The 20,243-nt window shown below is 40.3% G+C and overlaps 1 protein-coding gene across 5 annotated transcripts in view; it reads right to left on the reverse strand.

The window, feature by feature from the left end:
- RGS6 (regulator of G protein signaling 6) overlaps positions 1-20,243 on the reverse strand; it is a 266,760-nt gene that overhangs the window by 57,539 nt on the left and 188,978 nt on the right. For all 5 annotated transcript variants that reach the window (XM_032690524.1, XM_032690526.1, XM_032690521.1 and 2 more), the window contains exons 4-12: positions 18,223-18,273; positions 16,720-16,826; positions 14,384-14,435; positions 11,881-11,945; positions 8,867-8,943; positions 6,806-6,887; positions 6,229-6,303; positions 5,099-5,197; positions 4,009-4,070 (exon numbers count right to left, since the gene is read on the reverse strand). In XM_032690524.1, the coding sequence (XP_032546415.1) occupies positions 4,009-4,070; positions 5,099-5,197; positions 6,229-6,303; positions 6,806-6,887; positions 8,867-8,943; positions 11,881-11,945; positions 14,384-14,435; positions 16,720-16,826; positions 18,223-18,273 (670 nt within the window). The remainder of the gene's footprint in view (positions 1-4,008; positions 4,071-5,098; positions 5,198-6,228; positions 6,304-6,805; positions 6,888-8,866; positions 8,944-11,880; positions 11,946-14,383; positions 14,436-16,719; positions 16,827-18,222; positions 18,274-20,243) is intronic.

Consider the following 20,243-nt stretch of genomic DNA (forward strand, 5'->3'; position numbering starts at 1 on the left):
GTCTGCTCACATAAGTGATTCAGGAATTCCACTGGGATTGGGGCTAGGGGCACATTTTTACAAAAGAAAGACAGCATATATGAAATAAATCAAAGGAAATTTGTCCTAGTCCATACTGGAAATACTCTAAGGCATTTTTTCTTTTTTTTTGCCTACGTCTGCCAAGTCATTAACTAAGTTAATTGTGTCTCATCATACTGAACAACTAATCTGCTTGCACTGTGATTGTCCACGCTAAACTTTATCTCTGGTCTTCCCCATCTCAAAAAGACAGGAGAATGAAAAGACTCTGTGAAACAAAGGGTCATAGAAGGCAGAAAGTTTCCCTGACCTGCTCTATAGTAATTATTTCTTTTTGTTTGTCCTAGCTGTTATCATGAGGCATTAAAATCATACACTTTTGTAACCACAGCAGGTTCCCATTGCCCCTTAGGGCACTCAGGGCTGTCTCATCTCATTTCATTAATTACATTTCATGACTGCTGTGGGTCAAGGGTTGGAGGAGGGAGCAGCGTCCAATTTCACAGAGCAGCAGCAATCCCTTAGACATCAATGAGGGAGAGGGTTGGTTAAAAGAGAAAAGAAAGCCAAAAAGGATCAATCAGGGGATATCTGCTGTGAAACCTGAATTGCTCCTAATAAAATAATAAGGCATTAGAGGTGCTAGTACAAGTACTAGCAAAAATAAAAGGGGGAAAAGCTAAAATGAAACAAGGGGGAATTGCTAAGCACATTTTGCTGATTCAGTATAATGACAGCAGTGGAATCATTGCCTCATTGTCTAAAGAGGCTACAGGCAGGGGAACTCCTAAGGGAAAGCATTTCTGCCAAAATGAAAACCTGAACTTCTGGCCTTTTGGATGATAAACTGTATATCTGGTAGAAGAGGTGGTGGGAAGAGTTGAATGAAGGGTGCAGAGCTTGCCCTGAGAACCCAACTGTCTCTCAATCAAGGGGGCCTGCTGAGCCTTCACAGTAACTTTGAGAAGCTGAAAGGATAGCACAGATTTTTTTTATCTAGGGAGCTGAGATTCCTTCAGGTAGGAAGATGCTCATTTTTTCCCCAGCTATTTCTGCGATGCCATGTCTGATGAGATTGTACTAACACTGCACAGTGCAGTCAGGGAAAACAGTAGGTAGAATATATTGATAGTTTTGCTCAACAGTACTCAAATCTCAATGTCTAAACCTGACAGTGTGCAGGTCCCAAGTGGGAGGAAAAGATGTGGAAGAAAGACTGTCTGCAAGGTGTGTGGAGCAGCTGAGGGATGCCTGTTCCCACAGCTGGTGCAGATCTACTCCTGGAAGGGGAACAGAGAGGAAGGGGAAGAAAATCTTTAGTAGTGGGCACTTATTTCATGAAAGCTGGGGATATCCTTTGGAGAGCCTTTCTGTTCCTCTTCTGATGGACAAGGGCTACCTCAAGAATAGTGTGCATTAATGGAAAATGAATACATTTGGTCTGTTACTATTGAAACAATTCATATTTTATTGCTATAACTTGTTTCCTCTAGCACTTCCTGCCTTAATTGCTCCTCATTTCTTCCCTTATCCTTCCTGAAGGGGAGCTATACTGAAAAAATGGCAGGTGGTGACACTGTCAGTCTTGGGTGTAGAAGGAAGCATCAGTTCCTGCTCTCTGATCTGCCACACTGTCACTTAAACTGTCCCAAGAGCAGGGTCCAGCCTGAAAAGTGACTTGATAATAACAGCATCTCTGTACACAGTAAATTTGTTCCTAGTGCTTGTATTCAGTGTTTTAATGGGGCTTTCAGGTCGCACAGGTTTTTTTCAGGCAATTGTTCAGCTCAGGTCATCCACATTCATTCTTCCTCACTGGTTCCCCCCCACCCTGCCAAGCCCCTGGACTCATTAGCATTAGCCCCTCTACTTCCCTCCCACCTGCTCTGTGATGCTCCATGTCCAGACTGCACTTCCCACCACTCTCTGCACCAAGTCCCGGGACCCTCCATCCACGCTGCCACTCAGTCATCACGTAACTGAACACCTCCTCACAAGATATAAATATCACAACCATGATTTTAATTCTTCATAATTATTAAGAATTCTTTAAAAATATAAATATTCATTTAGGCTGGATATTAGGAAAACGTTCTTCACCCAGAGGGTGGTTGGGCACTGGAACAGGCTCCCAGGGGAAGTAGTCATGGCACCAATCCTGCCAGAATTCAAGAAGTGTTTGGACAATGCCCTCAGACACATGGTGTGACTCTTGGGGCTGTCCTGTGCAGGGCCAGGAGTTGGACTTGATGATCCTTGTGGGTCCCTTCCAACTCGGGATGTTCTAAGATTCTACAATTTGATTGTTCTCATTTTATTTACTTTTCTCCTGGTTATCAGTTTGCACAGGTTTTGATAGCAACATTTTCTCATGCCATTTGGGAGCAATTAAAAGAAGGAAAAAAAAGCCCTTTCAAATCAGGAAAATTTTCTGTCCAGTTTTACTGAAAACTAATAGGATTCTTTTTTTTTTTTTGCATTGACAACATTACATTTATAATATCAGTAGCTCCTTATAAATGTGAAGAAAAGATGTCTTATGCAGACAGGATTCAATTTTCACAAGTGACTGAGTTTTATTGAGTCCATCTTACTCAATAGAAAAAAATCAAGCAAAACAGATCTGCTTGCTTGTAAATTACCAACCTGGAAAGTATTACTGTCTCAGTATATTAAGGCTATTTTAAGTAAATTCAGTACTTGGGGAGTGAGTTGGTTCAGCTGGTTAGAGCATGGTGCTAATAATGCCAAGGTTGTGGATTCAATCCCCATATGGGCCATTCGCTCAAGAGCTGGACTTGATAATCTTTGTGGGTCCCTTCGAACTCAGAATATTCTATGAATATCTGAAACAGTTTTTTGTTAAAGCACAAATGTATGTTCTTAATTAAAAAGATCCAAAACCCCAAAACATAAATACAGGTGTGCTCATTTGAATCATACAATATAGCATATGAAAGATTTTGGGGAGCCTCTGAATATTATCTATTTAATTGGATAAATTTTCATTACAATTGCTATACTTTATGAGCCATTAGGAGCTTATGTTGGGCTTCCACTGTTTAATTTACTTAGTACACACATGCTAACTACAGGTGCAGGCACTGCAAAGCACATTTCATAAAGTAATCTCTTTTTAATTTGCTTAAATAAAAATTCCTCTATTATTCCTCTAGAAGGAACCAGCCCTTATCACATCACTCATGTTCAACACAGTTTTGCTTTAAAAGCGATGTCACTGAAGAGCATGCCTACCCCTACCTTCATCTCAGTGATTCCCCTGAAAATGTGCATAACTTACAAGTACCTAAGTAAAGAAGCTGCCTTTGTCAATGAAATGTGAGCTTGTTCTTCACCTCTTTATACTCTTCTACCAGAATTAAATATTCTGCAAGTCAAACTGTGCCTTGATTTGCCTCTAAGAGAAATCCACCTCTTAAAATACTGAGTAGTCCAGGTACAATCCCCAGTACTTCTTATAGGGTTTCATATATGTGAAAGTGGGAGGAGGAACTGGCTCTACAACTCCAGAATGAACACAGACATGAACAACCATGTGCAACAGATGCAAACACAGCTCCTTCTTCAGAGCTGTGCCAGACTAAGAAGAGATAAGCACTGAGAGTTCCCCCACAAAATAAAGGGTATTTTCATATTGAAACAGGAATGACTTTTCTATAAATAAACTCTAGAGTTGCAAAGGGGTGGGAAACAAAAGTCCTGCAAGGGTTCTTTCTTTTTTGAATGCTTCTTTTGTTTTTTGCAATATGACAGCATCCTCATTTTCCACCTAGTTTTCCTCAGTCGCAGAGGAACATGTGCAGAAGTTTCAGTGGCCAGCAGACAGCACAGCGGGTCAAGGAGGGGAGAGGATAGATGCACAGAAAGGGGATCAGCCTTTGTACTTTCCTGCCCGCTCTCTGTCTCTAGAAATGCCACACTGGAGATAAGGAAAGAAAGGGAAATCGTGCAAATAGGGACACTCACCTTTCTGCTACTTTGGACATCTTTAAACAGTGTCTCTCTATCTGCATGTTCAGAAAAGTTATCTGAGGAGAGAGATGACAAGGACATTAACAATCCATGAGTTGTACAGCATGCACTGACAATATACCAACATGCTATTGATTTCTCTTTCCAAACAGCTTGAAAATAACTCAGAAGGAAATGGGTCCCTTCCCTAGGTATCAGAAGAAGCTTATTAACTGCTTCCTATAGGAGCAGTTATTTCCAAAGGCAAAGCTCCAGGGGAAGCTTCAGAAGACATAATTAAAAGTAGGAAACGCACATATTTGGGGCTGAGGTTCCTAGACTCAGGATGCAATATGATCTCCTTGTTACAATCACACTCCTCTCTCCCATTTCTCTAACTGATGAGCACCACACAACCAATCAGTTTTAGAGCATACTTGCACTCTGCTATGAACTAGTTCTTCAGTCTATGATAGAAATAAATTTAGTGTTCTGGGTTAGTTCAGAAGACCACCCGAAAACTGTCTGCCTAATAAACATGTTTAAAGCTGCCTTTACTAAAATGTTGACCCAGCAATTCCTGTTTATCCTTCAGTGAAGATTGCTTATTGCAGGAAAGTAATTCTGAGGGAGAGGTCTCTGCGCCAGGGCAAGGATGTGTGAGCTGGCTGGCCATTCTTTGCCATGATTGTGCAAATAACTTTTTCCCAGTTCCCTAAAAGCTCTGACTGTACAATCTAACACTTATGTACTGAATGATGCCTTTCCTCACCACCAGTTCCCAGCCTGTGCCTAAGCATGCTGGCTTCTTCCCTAGCCTTTGTCACTGCTCACTTTTCAGACATCCTCAGTGAACTGGAAACTAATCTGTCTACTGGTCCACAGACAGAGTAACAGTAGATTCAAAGGTCAGTATTACTCATAATACATATCATCATATAACTACACTGCTCAATGGATACTTACTACTTTACATAAGTAAGTGAAAATCAAGGACAGGTAAAGCATACAGGTAAAGTTGGTTTTGCTGATATCTCCATAACTTTACATGCCTTTTTTTCAGGTAACAGTTCTCAGAAGAGTTGCTATACAGCCACCCACTTACTTGCTTCCGGAAGTCCTCCTTTGTAGTTTTGCGTACCGGCTGGGATGGCAAGTGTACAGGGCTTTGGGGCTGAGACTCCTCTGTAACCCCATATACCGACTGTGAGGAACCAAAAAACATACAGAAGGGATTACAGCATTTGTCTCTGTTATGCAATGAGGAACAGTGTGGTATGCAAAGCAGTAAGGTAATAAGCCAGCTATTTCCTACTGTTTATACCCACACAGGTCAATAATCATTCAGCCTGGAGCAAAATTTACAGATCAGACCACACTTGCAGATGTCTGCAGTTGGAAGGTCTGTAGGCATGTTGAGAAAAGAGTTTGTTTTAAATGTTAAAATGCTGATAATTTTTAGGAGCTCTGAAAGCTGTGTGTGTCAACACTAGCGGGATGAACACTGGGAATGTGTTCATTGTGATGAACCAAGTGACAAAAGAAAATAATAGCAAACAGGCTCAAGTTGCACCAGAGGAGGTTTAAATTGGATATCTGAAAAAATTTCTTCATTGAAATAGCTATCAAGCACTGGAACAGGCTGTCCTATTGAGTCAATATCCCTGGAGGTATTTCAAAGATGTAGATGTGGTGCTCAGGGACATGGTTTAGTCGTGGACTTGGCTGGGTTAAGGTTTTGCGTCACTGATCTTAAAGGTCTTCTTCAACCTAAATGATTCTCTGACTTCAGATACACAGAAGAACTTAAACTTGCTGGAAGTCAAAGACACCCAAGTTGCTAATGATCCAGCCTTTGAAATGATTAAGGCAGGTAAACAGTATTATCTGTGCCCAGATAATTTCGGAAAATGGGACTTAGGTACTTTTGCCAATTGCTTTTAATTTTATGGGAGTGCAGAGTCATCAGACTTTGGGGACACAGAGTTCCTTAATGACCTTTTCAGTTCTACCCATCACCCAGTCTGTACCACTCTGCTGGTAAAACTGAAATAATATATTCATCAAGCAGAACAAACAGAACTGATATTATCAAAACTCTTTTTTTTGGGTTCCTGTTGGGTAAATCTGATATACTGAAGGTGTTGAGCATGACTTACATTAAAAAATAACCAAACCCAATGAATCAAAAAAACTCCAAGCAAGCAAAAACCAAAACCAAGAACTCAAACTGACCTTTTTCACTTTTTGTGGATTTTTCATACGGCGACACTTTCTAATGTCCATTTCTGTGGTGTTCACACAACCTGGCTGAAAAGAGATGGTAATTGTGTTACTCCTCTGTTTACAACCTTCATGCTACCTTATCTTTCTAAAATATACAATTAGATCTTGTCCAAAACTCTTTTCTGAGGTTTGTGTCCCATAAACTATTCTTGCTAAACAAGAGACTGCATATATCCAATGCCATCTCAGCATCCAATCCATTTACTCCTAACCTTGGCATCAAAAGGAAATAGATAAGAGGGAAGCTTTTTCTAGGAAGTCTGAGCCAAACTCGGTAAGCTGCTTTTCTTTCATAAGCACAGTAAATAATTTTCCAAACTTCACATATTTCCAAATCAATAGTTCCATACATGCACAAGCTCAGAATGTCTAAAATAATCTTGTAGACGTTTGGTGTGTTTTGAACTGCAAGGAAAATCCACGCGGTGACTTTAAAGGTGATGTCTTCATGCATAGCACAGTGTTTACTAGTATTAAAAGTTTCCCATCAAAACCTGGAAAGTCTCATCGTTTAAAAGAGCTTTACCACAGGCCTGTGCACATCCCAGAATGCTCTTTCCTGGCTGTCCAAAATCTTTCTTTCTGTTTTATCCTTTTTCCTGTCGATTCTGAAAAAAAAGCATAAATGTATGAGTCAATGTAGTAGTCATGCTTTCTTCTTTGATACAGTTCCTAGATGGGGTTTTTAACCCCACAACAAAAAAATTCAGGAATCAGCTTTCTTTTTTTCGTACAGCAATGTCACACTCGCACTTGCAAGGCCATATGCCATGAACAAAATAACGCTGATGTTTACTCCAATATGGATCAAAAGAGATTCTCCTATTAATGTGAAAAATTTGACACCTGTTTTTTCATCTGTTGAGGAAACCTTTCCTGATACTCTGTCCCTAGACCTTGATTTGACAGGCTAGGGAAGTCTGTGGCTTTGTCTGTGTCAGGAGACCCACCAGAACCTGTTTGTTCCAGGTGAGGCTCTTGACTGGTGCTGGACTGAGGTCCTCATCAGGAGATCTCATTGCACCCCAGTGGCCCAGCAGCACCACTGGCATGACTACAAACTGCAAAGGATCCTGCAGTGGGATTTTTTGGGGTTTTGTTTTGGGCTTTTTTTTTTTTTTGCCTTTTTTTTGTTTGTTTGTTTTGTCTTGTTTTTTTTCCTTTTTCTTTTTTTAAGTTAACTTAGAGCTGTGAATTCACTGTGAACTTCATCCCTTCCTTTTTGGAAACCTGAAGACTGAACCATCACATGAAACGGAAACCAGAAGCTGAAACTAGCTTCTAACTATCAAAAAACGTTGATAATTGCCAGTTCACGCTTAAGTTTCAAAGAAAACAGGATGGAGAAAAGATGAATAAGCAACAGTGATCATAAAGAATCTGATATTTACATTTCTTTCTTAGGTAATAATTATATGTTTTAGACAGAATGCAGAATTTTGTCTTAAGACTTTTTTTTTCATCTTGGCAATAGCCTTTAAGTAACTGAAAGTACAACTGGTATCATAACTTCTAATTTTCTCTTCCAAACAGAACACTGGTATTCTGGTTGGAAAAAATCCCTTAACTACCTTGTAATTTAAAAGATAACTATCATGTATTTAAATGTAACACAATTATAATGTTACTAAGCAAAGAATTAATCAAAATTCCAAAGGTTTAATCAAAGATAGAGATGTATACCTCAAGCCACACCCTCAAGAAATTATATTCCTTAATTTTTTAGCATCTAATGCTGAAAGTGCAAGTTCCTTCTAGTGGTACAGAGTATCAGTACTGGTGTTCTCATGTGCCATCTACACCAGCCCTTCTACTTTATAGGTGACAACTACCCGCACAGAATGGACACTTAGGAGTTTTAGATACTAGTTTGTTGACACTAGTAGGCAAACCCTGGACCATATCCATTTTCCAGCAATAATGAATATATGCTCAAAATATTAAGAGGCTTCAAACTGCTTCCATAAGGGAAGACGAGAAGAAAAGCAGATTTCAATTATGAGCAGAGGTTAGGAAAAACCCAAATACTAAATATGAGTAGATTTCATGTAAGTGGTACCCAATTCTCTATGCTAATTTAGTAGCATGAGTTGAACTACAGAGTAAAGATACAACAGAGTCAACTAGGGATTACTATAAATGAGGAAATCAAATTCAGTCTGCTGTAAATATCACCCTTATAATCACGCTGAAGTGACAGTAATTTTTTACTCAGAAATACTCTGCAAGCATAGAGTAACACAGACAGATGACAAAATTCTGTTCTTTCCATTTATACAAAACGAAAATACTACACAAATGTAGAAGCAGAATGGGCACGTGAATAGCCCAAGTTCCCATGATGAATCCAGGCTCTGGAGCTCCTGACCAAAATTTCCATGTACAGATAATTAAACCACATTTCAGATTCTGGCACAGACCTTCAGAATTGGCTCTCTACTCTTTCTAGTCTGCCAGTGATTAAAATTCACCAACTTCTGAGCTTAGTCACAGTAAAGATTTTGACAAAGAAGTTTTATTTGTACAGAATCCCCTTCCCTTCACAGCTCTAAATACTGGTGCAGTTCAGTGCTCTGGGATTACTCACTTCACTTGGGCCTCTGCTTGCATGAAGATGAATTCCCACTTTCTTGCAAATGCTCTCTGAAGTCTTGCTAAGTTTTCCTGACAAAAGATGAAAATAGTAAGAACAACAAATCTCTGTAATTACAACAATTACTTGAGAGCACAGTTAGCATGCTGGGTATTTATTTTTTTTTTTTTTTTTTTTTAAGCTGTAGCACTCAAGACATGGAAGCCAGCGTTGGTTTCAGGTCAGCTATCTTGCAGGCAAAGCAAGGTTGTAACACATCTTTTCAGGCTGCAGCCCAAAGGACCCTGTCAGGGATAAGTAATGGAGTGTGATGAAGACAGTTTGAGCTCTACTATGAAAAAAATGGACTTGTTCCCAAAAGATAACACTGAACAGCTTTGTGAAGCTGACAACTTTTCATTTCTAACACCAGATGGCTGCCACCTGCACATTTCCCTCTCATCCTCACTTTCCCTTCCTCACCCCACTGCTCTCTTCTCTTCAGGCTTTTGCTAAGGTGCAAGGCCAGAGCATCCCTTGCTTTGCTCAGTCCTGGTCACCACTGAGAGCATTACATAGCTGCACAGCACTGAAGGCTGGAGACTGCCAGCATGATTCACAAAAGGAAACAGCCTATTTGTCCAGTTACTGCAAAAACTGGATCCACATGCAGCCTTGCTTTACATCTGAGGTAAGAGCTCTCGTCCAGACCCATTACAGAAAGTGTAGTGATCTGAACATTTGGATGTGGATGTGACTTCATCACAGTTCAAGGTTAAACTCAGGGCATGGCCAGAATTTCAGGCTTAAATGGCACCCCAAGTTCACATATCCACACCCACCCCAACAAGGAGGCCCGTGAAACCATTAACTTGACACTCTTCTCCATTACAGCTGGGTTAACTATTGCAAGTTTACACTGAAATTGAACACTTGTAGTTCTACTGCTGTTCTTTTTATACTTATCACCTTTATTTCAAGGAACTGCTTAGGCATATGCATTTCAATATGAAAAGAATTCTTCCTATTATTTAAACTCTTGTATAACACAAGGCATAAAGCTTGGCCCTGTTACCTCAAAGGGCATGTAACAGTTCCAGTCTGTACACATGGAGGAAAACAGTTAAGTAAATGATTTAGAGTTTGCTGAACTATGATTTCCTTAACTGTGGCTACAAGGAAGAACTACTTGTAATTATCTGTAACATCAATTTTTGTGGGTGTTTTTTTTAATTTTGTTTTAATTTTTTTTCACATGAGCTCCCTGGGTAAATATGCTGAAGCCAATGAAAGATCACCAATTGAAGCAATATTTGAATCATGCTTATGTTTGACCAATTATAAACAAAACTGAATGCAATTATACAAGCTTAATCGTATCATCGAGACCCTTGTTCTACCTAGTATAAATAGGGGTTGGGTGTTGTCTGTAAATGCTGCAAACAGAACCTAAAAATGAGATGTCCTCTGAGATGCTTTGTAGAGATTCTCTTTCAAAGCTCCAGGTCATTGCTGATACCTATGGAGATGCATCTTCATGCTGCATCTCCAAAAATGTGTACTAAATGTACAGGGCTCCTTCTCACTCCTGCAAGCTTGTTTCTCTCACTTGTGCTTAGTTTACATCTCCATTGCTGGATGTGCTTCAGCTCCCATAATGAATAGGAAGAGTCGGTGCCATTCTTATCTGAATGTCTCTAATTAAGAGAACAAAGTTTGAATGCAGAAGTAATCTCTAATTGTGCAATGCAATATTCACAAGAAAAATGAGAGACTGCCAAGATCTAATTATTTACCATCACTGGAGCACTGCTACTCTCAGTAGGCAACAATGTGCAAAAGTACTTAGCCGTAGCCTCGCTGCATGTGTGTGGGAGTATGTGCGCTGCTGAACAGCCTTTTGTTGCCTTTTGATAGATCTTTAGAGCTCTTACAGTTAATTGGTTGGATGTGAGCAATTTTAATGATTTTAATAATGAAATCAGTAATATGCAGAAGAGAAAACTCAGCAAAAGGACATGTAAGTGCATGCAGATTATTATATTCCTTCCTTTATGCCTGTTCAAGATTAGAACTCTTGGGAACTCTGGACGCACTTCCACGGTGGACTAGATAAGTGGCAATTTTTGCATGCTCTGCACTGAAAGAACCAAGTGGCATGTGTATATCTCTCCACATCCACAAAAGTCCCAAAATGTAGAAGGCAAGGCATAAGGAAAAACTCCATTCTTCGGAAAAAGTCCACCCTTAAAATATATGGTATATGTTTTCACTGTAAGAAATATGACCATAGAAATCCACTAGAACCAACTTTGTAAACAAACCTTCCAATGAAAAACTCCAAATATGAATTTCAGCTGTTACGTTGTTGAGCTAGTAAACACAAAAAAGTCAATATGGTAGAAATAAAAGTTCAGCTGCTCAGAGTGTTACACTGCTGGTATTCAAAGAAATACACAGCCCTGTCCCTCCTGTCTCCATCTTCCCACTCCTCTCCGCCCAACCCCTGGACAGTCTGACACCTAGGTTTGGGATATTTTTATCGATAATAATTTCATATCAGAGAACATGTTCTGAATAAGCTTGAGTAATACTTTTTACGTGGCATATTGAAAACATTCTGAGTCTAATATCTGAAAACTTTTGTAACTAGATGGATCATGAACAATTTAACTGGCCAATGGTGCAACTGAAAATCCACCATTTCCATGTGTTAAAATCTGCTATATAAATATAAACCATGATTTCTTAACCAGAAACAGGACACCAAGCTGAACTTCTGTGTAATTTGCCCCAATCCTGGAGAGCTGGCTATACAGCAGATGCTTTAATTTGATACACCACAAAGCCAGGGACGTACATCAATCATATTCCTGATGTTGTCTCCATATCAACCTTCACACAATTCTGTCAATTAAGAAAAAGACACAGTAAAGGCTGACCCCAAGGCACAAAATGGCAGCATTCAATTGGCAAGCAAAGCCATCCCTGCAACTCCCAGCTGTAAACTCTAGCAGCAGTGTACCTACGGCTTCATAATCCGCCAGCTCCAGCCTAGCTTTGTTCTGCATGGTCCGTTTGCAAAGATAGATGGCTAAAGGGAGAAACAGAATGGAAAACAATTACAGACAGATTATTAGTACTAGATATAAAAAAAAAAGAAGAAAAAAACGGTCCATAGATTTTTCATTTTCATCAGAAAGCAACATGAGTCAAGGAATGAGAGGGTTGAACATTCAGCTGACATCACCCACAAGTAATCTCAGAGGCCCTAAACATCTTGGACATCTCATTTAAAACTGCTAAGAGCAGATGCCAGGACCTAACAAGATGTCCAAAAGAGGCACAGTTGCTTCTGGAGCTGGTAAAAGATACAGAATTAGCAACCTGTTCCTCTCAGGACTTTGGGAATATGCCTGCACTTCTTTTCCGCTTTTGTAAGAAAAAATAAAAATAAGAATAAAGGACATTGAAATGAAAACAGAAATATGGGCCAGACCCTAAAGGTATATCCTGGCATTTTTTAATATGCTCCATCCACTTATTCTATACATTTCAAACAGTTAAGAGAAGCCTTGTCACATTTCACCATAGGCAGATGAGACGCTGCTGAAACTCATGTGGTTTGGGATTTTGAGGGTCAAGATGAGCCCAGTGCACAAGACAAAACCAGTCCCAGGTTGCCTTCTGGGAAAACCTTGCCTGGATCTGCTAAACTCACTCCATTTCCATCACAGGCTCAAACACAAGGTCCACAGCACATCCTGGGTATATAATTAGGTCTGAACTATACAACAGAGGCCTAGTGCTACTCATGTAGTTCTATTCTATACTATTTCTATAATTTTAACATTCATACAACGAGCCAATATCATGCATGGTAACCAGAGCCAACCAGTTCATTTATATTTATACATCTCAAGGGCAGTTTTCGCTGTAATCCCTTTATGACACCAAATAAAGTGAGAGTCAGTTGTCTCACAGTATTGTTTCATGCGAGGCAGTGACCTGCCATTAGCAGGCTAGTTCCTGTTCTGTAAGTGGACATATGCAAATACAAAAAAAGTATGAAGTGCTGCTGGGATTTCAGTTTTATTTGGGTCCACTGCTAGTTTGGGATTAATTCCTGTGAAGACTCCATCTGTACAGACCTCTGATATGCAAAGTCTGATTATAAACATATGTTAGAGGTTTCTGGGACAGATGCAAATCTGTTACTACTGGGCTCAGAGCTAATGCAGTTGAAGCTTGTCCGGCTGTGGGTCAGCTCATATAGGGCTTTATTCTGGGGTGTACTGCTCCAGTCAATACCACTGCAGCACAATAATCTGACTGCAAAACCAATTATTTATCTGATATTGCAGGCAAAAAAAAGAAACTTCCCTTTTCACATTGTTATTCTGGTATTTACAGAATACGTATTTGGCACAGTTCACACAGCAATATATGTGTGATGACTGTAAAATCTGGAAATGACTTTGCATATACTGAACAGCATCATGTTTTCTCCAAAGCAGTTCCCTCACTGGGATAAACACGTAAGTCTCTGCTAGCTTCCCTGCAGATGAGGACTGCAAATGAACTATCCTATGACACACACCATAGCAGACTACTTCTTCACCCTAGCAAACGATTTCCAGAATCCATAATGATGATTAATTATAACCCAGGAAAGAAAAAAACCAAACTGATTATTCAGGGAGGCGTTCTAAACCAATCTTAGGTAATGAGATAAAAGAAGGACTTCCAGAAGCTTCTGTTTTATGAGTGCACACATGGATACACTTCCTCTTCCAAAGCCACGCCAGGATACAATAATTAATTTTATCATTTAACTGTGAAAGAAGTGCAATTCTGGAAGAGACAGCAATATTGCATACAGACAGCTAAAGATAACAACACTGACATATTTTCTTTATGTATTATCACTGTCTGTAGGCACTCACATGCTTAACACACCATGCTGCAGTTTATTAGCTCATAAACCGTGCTCAGTCTTCTCTTTTACCCTATCATCTGCTAATCTTAAAAAATTTGGAAAAATAAGTCTAATGTCATATATCAGAGAACTTTTAACTATTTTAACTATAGGTTGCCAATAATTATATACTGGTTTATTGAGCAGTGAGACAAATGCCCAGATGAAATAAATTTGATTGATCAACACATCAGATTCAGCTACAGTATGTTCTCCCACAAAAGCAGTATTGGTATTATTTAAGATTCCCAAGAACCAGTATTCTGCTTGTCAAAAATCCTGCTGAAATGAACAGAGCTATGGGAGAATGAAGGTAGGTAACGACAGGTAAAATTCTGGCCCCACTGAGTTCAACGGCTACAGCTCCATGGGCTTGAGACACTCCAGGATTTCAATTCGTGTATTTGAGATGGGCACATATCTGCCTCTAATGCTGCCATCTGACAACTATGTGGATGAAGGGTTTAGATGGCAAGCAGTAATTATTTTAAGGACACTTTTTCCCATCACAGACTTTCTGTACTAACTTTCTACAATGAAATAATTATACTCACCATAATCTGTGTTTTCTGGTTCCCAGCAATTTGAGGGCCAAAAGTATGGTGCCTAAGAAAAAGCATAGACATTTTTGCAATTTAAGAGATGAAAAGCAATTCAAATGCAGAAAAACAAGTACAAAAAGAAGAATCACAAAGTCAACCACCCAGTCTCTGCCCTCAGGGGAAAACACTGCTACAGATCTCCATATTAGTGAGAATGCTTTTCCAGAAAGGTATGACTTTTAACATTCCTCAGTGCAGGTAAATAGAGATGCTGTAATACAAGCATCTCTTGAGGAGAATGTCCAGTGTCCTGACAAAATTTTAGACCTTGTTGCCAGCTCATTTGAATGTGGACCTCTTATCCTTTATTCTTAAGAACCTTCTCTTTCCCCAGAAATTCACAACCTGAATTTTTATATTTTTTTAAAGCATGACAAACCTCATGGCCTTATCTATATGCTATATAGCACTTGCTTTTTTGGAGCAGTTACCAGTGTGGTTGGCAGACTACAAAACAATTTACTTTTTAATTATAGCAGATGGCAGAGGTCAAAACTTAGCTGTTTAGAGTCATTCCAAAAGCAGAAGTCCCGCTAAGCTTACTGCTTTTGTTTTCTATCCAGGTCTGCATATTGCCGTTGCTACAATTAATTACAAGACATTACTGTATGTGGCTGTATTTCAGATTTAACATAAATGAAAAATAATGTCCCAGTGATCACACAAATTACAGAACACTGCTTTGCACTACTGATGTAAGGCCACAGATGGGCATAGGACATTAACACATAGACTATTCCTTGCACCAAAGTACAGTGAGAAAACATGGAGTATTCAAATAATACAGGGTTTAATACTCAATTATATATATCTTAAGAACTTCAGAATATGAAGAGCTACTGTTAAAGGAGGGACTGATGTTGAGGTAAAAAGTAGCAAGATGAGAGTAGTGGAAAGGAAATGTGATTCTATCAGGTTATTTTTGCAGAGAACATCTGAGGAGGTCTGTTGCAAGAAATGACAACAAGGAAGGAATATGCAAAAGTTGTAAGAAAAGATAAGGAAAAAAGTCAACAAGCAGTCAGTTTGATGATGTGGTTTACACAGACTTAAAACAAGAAAAGGAAATTATATTATACTGAAATGTAGCTCCTCAGAGCTGCACAGGACAACTTCTTACAGTCTCATCCTTTTAAAAAAGAGAAAAATACAGCTAAATGGGCAATCAGTATTGCTCCTGCTTCTGTCACATCTTACATGACAGGAAAGCAGAACTTTCAGAAAAGAAAAGGAATTGTAATGAAAAATTTGTGTCTGAATGATGTGTGATAACCAGAAGGTGGGGTGAGATAAGAGGAGGTCTGTGATCTCCTGGGCTTCTTTGTTCACCATGATATTGGTCACACATGATAATAAAATACCACATTAGCAGGACAGTGAGCAGCAGCAACATCAGATGCAAAGTGCAGAACCACCTTTTCAAATAAAAGCTAAAAAAGAGGAAGAAAATGTAAAGGAGGAACAGCAGGGTGAACAGAAAAGAGGTCACAGGAAAGAGAAGGGATCTGACTGAGATCATGTAACAGAAAAACACAAATTCAGACAGCAGGATTAGGCAGTAGGACTCCAGGTTTGGACTTACCACTTCTTCTAAAGTTATACAATCTGTCCAAAAGGAGTTGTTGCAGCACAAGCACTCAGTTATCTAAGAAGCTGACAGTGGCAGACTTTGGACAGGGCATAGAACTCAAGCACAGGATGCTTTAAAAATTCAGCACATCTGGAGGCACAGGGACACTGAGGGATATAGATGTCCCAGTTTAGGTGACTGCCAAGGTTACACATCCTTTGTAAAGAGCCAAAGTCTGAAGCTTGCCCCCTCCCATACCAATCTGCAAGCAAGAGAGGGTAAAACTTGGAATTTTCTGCTGTGCCAAAGCTTAAATGTCCAACTCCTAAGTTTGCCCTCCATTTTGCACAGAAGAATGGCTACTCAATTCTGTGCCAGAGTTAGAGCCAGAGTTAGAGCCTGAAAGCCATTTTCTTTCTCATGGCTTAGCTCAAATCTGAGTACAACAGCCTTGAAATAACATATCAAAAATAATCACAGGACGTACCCATTAATTTATGTAAAAACTGTAGGTAAGAAAGTAGTAGAGTGTAATTTGCGATTTTAAAGCAGATCTTTTTGAAAAGACTTCATAACTTCCTTAGGCCTCTACCAAGATAGCCTCAATCCCTGGCTTCATAGACCTAGTGGTTGCTCAGGAATAAAGGGTGGGCAGTGTCAGCTGTATTACCGCCGGGACAGTGGAAGGGGCCACAAGGGAGTCAGAGGGCTCACCAACCTGAAAACGATAGAACGTCCCATCATCTTTCAGGGTAAGGACATGGTCTGAGATCGGAAAGACATAACCTTGTGCAGCAATGAGACTTCCCAAGTGTATTGCTTCCCCTGTGAAAGAGAAAAAAAACACAGGGAGACGTGCACTGCACATTTCTCTGCTTTCAACAGCAGCTCTGGTGATGACTTGTGAAGTCTGGTGTCCACATGCCTCTCTGCACCCACACCCCATCGTTACTACTTCCAACCAAACCATGCAAAGCAGGAGTGCAGAATTCAGCTTTACAACACAGATGAAACACCACTCAAAAGTTTAACCTGCTAGTTTTGTGTTCACAAAATGTCACACACTAGTTCAGCTCTAGAACATGAAATTAATTTCAAAGCACATTATCCACCACAGGTGACAGCTGACAAGAAGCCTGTTCCATCAGTGAACCTCACTTGCCTCTAACAAATCCAACAAACACCTGCAACATCAGGTCATTAGCAGGATATTTATTCATAACGACACATCCTGACACTGTAGCATTGCCACTTGTTAGAGAAAAACTGGTGCAGAGGCAAAGAAGAATACATTTCCTAGTGCTGCCAGGGCAACCTTCACCAGCACACAGGCACAGCTGCACAGATTTTCAACCAATGCCAGCTGTCAAAAGCTGCATCAACTTTCTCAGGACTGAAAAATACACATCAGCTGCTCATGCACCCCCAGGTAGATAATAAAGCTATTGTTTGCAGCTGAAATTCATATTTGGGACCTGACAGGACTCATGAGAAGGGATGTGTTTATAGGGATGTCCTGCTGGAGGATACAACACTCTCTCTGCTTTCACATGGTGACAGTAAGGCAGCAAAAGAACTGGTAGCTGACATTCTGGATTTTTTCCCTTTCCTGAAAAGAAAAAGAAACTTCTGGATCTGCAGATCTTTTTTTCCTCTTTTCTCAATAGATCATAACTGTGTCAAAATTATTTTGTTTTCTCTGAAGAGTGAACTATTTGGACTGTGCCCATGCACCGATCACTCTTTACGGCTGATTATCCATTTATCTATCTGTTGATTTAGCTATCTGCTGTGATAAATTGGAGGCTGTCACCTGATCCCATGACGGTGTCTGTGTCATCCTTGGCCAGCATGTCCCACCAGTCATGGCTCCCCTTTCTTCTCACCATGAAAACCTGCTACTGCATTTGCCTGCTTAACCACACACATACACCAACTTCCTTTCTAAGTCTGCGAACAAATTTAAAATCAGTCAGTCTTCCCTAGGTAGCAACAGTTTCACAGACAAGCTAAAACTCCTACAATGATATTTCTCTGTGCTGCAATGTAGACTTCATTAAGATACTGAGTCCTAACTCTTTCCCTCTTCCTTCCCTCCAATGCTTAAATCAATTGTGTTGTTTTACTGGTATTGTATACTGCAACAAAATAGTAATTATTGTCTAATAGCACACACAATATAGATGGAGTACCTGCTCCTCCTCAACTGTGGTCACCTTACCTGTATCCTCAATGCTGAGGTTCCTCATAAGCCACTGCACAATATCAGAACCTTAACAAACAAAGAAGAAAGTATTAAACACGTAGACCACAGGGTTTGAGAGGCCTAGAGAAAGATAACACTGAGATAGATGCAATAGAACTGACATGAACTTTACTCCGTTTTCTTTTTTATCTCCACTGAGGCTGCAGAATGTTTTTCCTTCTTGTGCTACACTGCAATTACATGGTTATGTAATAAGTCCCAAGAAGTTTTCTGTGTGATAGAAAACAACATACTTTAAGTCAGATATTACTCTAGTGGTTCCATGTAACTTGTCTCCCATTTGCTTCTCTCTCACCTCAGCATACAGTTACATTTATGCAAGCACTAGTTGAAAGGAGATGAAGGAGCTTTTACTGGTACCTCACGCATTTAATATACAAAACTGAAACATCACTCAAAAAAAGACAGAGGAGGGTCTTGCTCATGCCAGAGACAAGCAATGTCTTGGAGAAGGAAGTGGTATTCAGAGTGCCTGTAACCAAGGGACTGTCACCTGCTAGTGATCACACAAGCTGATTGGTGGCCAGGAGCAGAGAAGTGAGTCTTTAAGGTCCATCAGGCAATTCATTAGGTTTTCAGGGCCCACCAAGTATTATGAAACTTGTTGCTACCTTATAAAGAGCATCAAGTTCTCTAGGATTAATCCTCTACATGTATGCAGCCTCTCTGTTGCTTGCATGAAAATGATACAAGTGGAAAACTTATCACTGTTCAGTAGAAGCTAAGGCCTGTTATCAAAATACAATGTGACAGGGCAGCAAAATTTAGTTAAATCACACACTCAGAAAGTTAAGCTTAAAATGAAACATAATGGTCTGTACAAGCCAGCTGACTTGAGTTGTCCAAAATCAAAGGCAATCAGCAAAGACACTTGGAGGCAATTTAGCAAGTCCATACCAAGTTACAACAGTGTGCAGCACAACCTAATGACACCATGTCTGGGTGCAGACATAACACCAAGCCCTTCTCAGCATACAGTCAATTTACTGAGAAATATTTGCATTTGCATACAGTGGACTAATAGCTTCAGTAATATTCTATAGAATCATAGACTTGCCTGGGCTGGAAGCACTCTAAAAATAACCAGTTCACATTCCCCTGTCATGGACAGGGATACCACCCACTAGACCAGGTTGCTCAAAGCCCTGTCTAACCTGGCCTGAACACTTCCATAGATGGGGAGCCCACAACTTCTCTGGGCAACCTGTTCCACTGCCTCATCACCTTCATTGTAAAAAAATTCTTTACACCTAGTCCTAATTACCTAATTACCATTACCCCTTGTCCTATCCCTATCTGCCCATGTAAAAAGTTGCATTCCCTCTCTTTTATAAGCCCCACCTTAAGTACTGGAACGCTACAATACGGTCTCCTTGGAACCTTCTCTTCTCCAGGCTGAACAGTTCCACCTCTCTCAGCCTGTTGTCACAGAAGAAGTGCTCCAACCCTCTGATCATCTTTGTGTCCCTCCTCTGGACTCACTCCAGCAGGTCCAAATCCTTCTTGTGCTGATGCTCTGTTTCAAGTGGGGTCTCCCAAGAATAAAGTAGCGGGGCAGAATCCTGTCCCTCAACCTGCTGGCCATGCTGCTTTTGATGCAGCCCAGGATGTGGTTGGTTTTCTGGGCTGCAAGCGCATGTTGCTGGATCCTGTCCAGCTTTTCATCCACAAGAACCCTGCAGTCCTTTTCTGCATGGCTGCTCATGATGAACTCATCTCCCAGTCTGTACTCAGGTCTGGGATTGCCTCAAACCAAGTGCAGGACCTGATGACCGGAAGGGTCCACTTCTCAAGCTTATCCAGGCCCCTCTGGATGGCATCCCATCTTTCTGTTGTGTCACCTGCAAACTTGCTGAAGGTGCACTTAATCTCGCTGTCTGTGCCATTGATGAAGATATTAAAGAGCACCAGTCCCAAGACAGAGCCGTGAGGGACACCACTTGTCTCCAGCCTCCACCTGGATGTAGAGCCATTGA

This window comes from Chiroxiphia lanceolata, chromosome 6 (assembly GCF_009829145.1).
Source record: "Chiroxiphia lanceolata isolate bChiLan1 chromosome 6, bChiLan1.pri, whole genome shotgun sequence".
Lineage (NCBI taxonomy): Eukaryota > Metazoa > Chordata > Aves > Passeriformes > Pipridae > Chiroxiphia > Chiroxiphia lanceolata.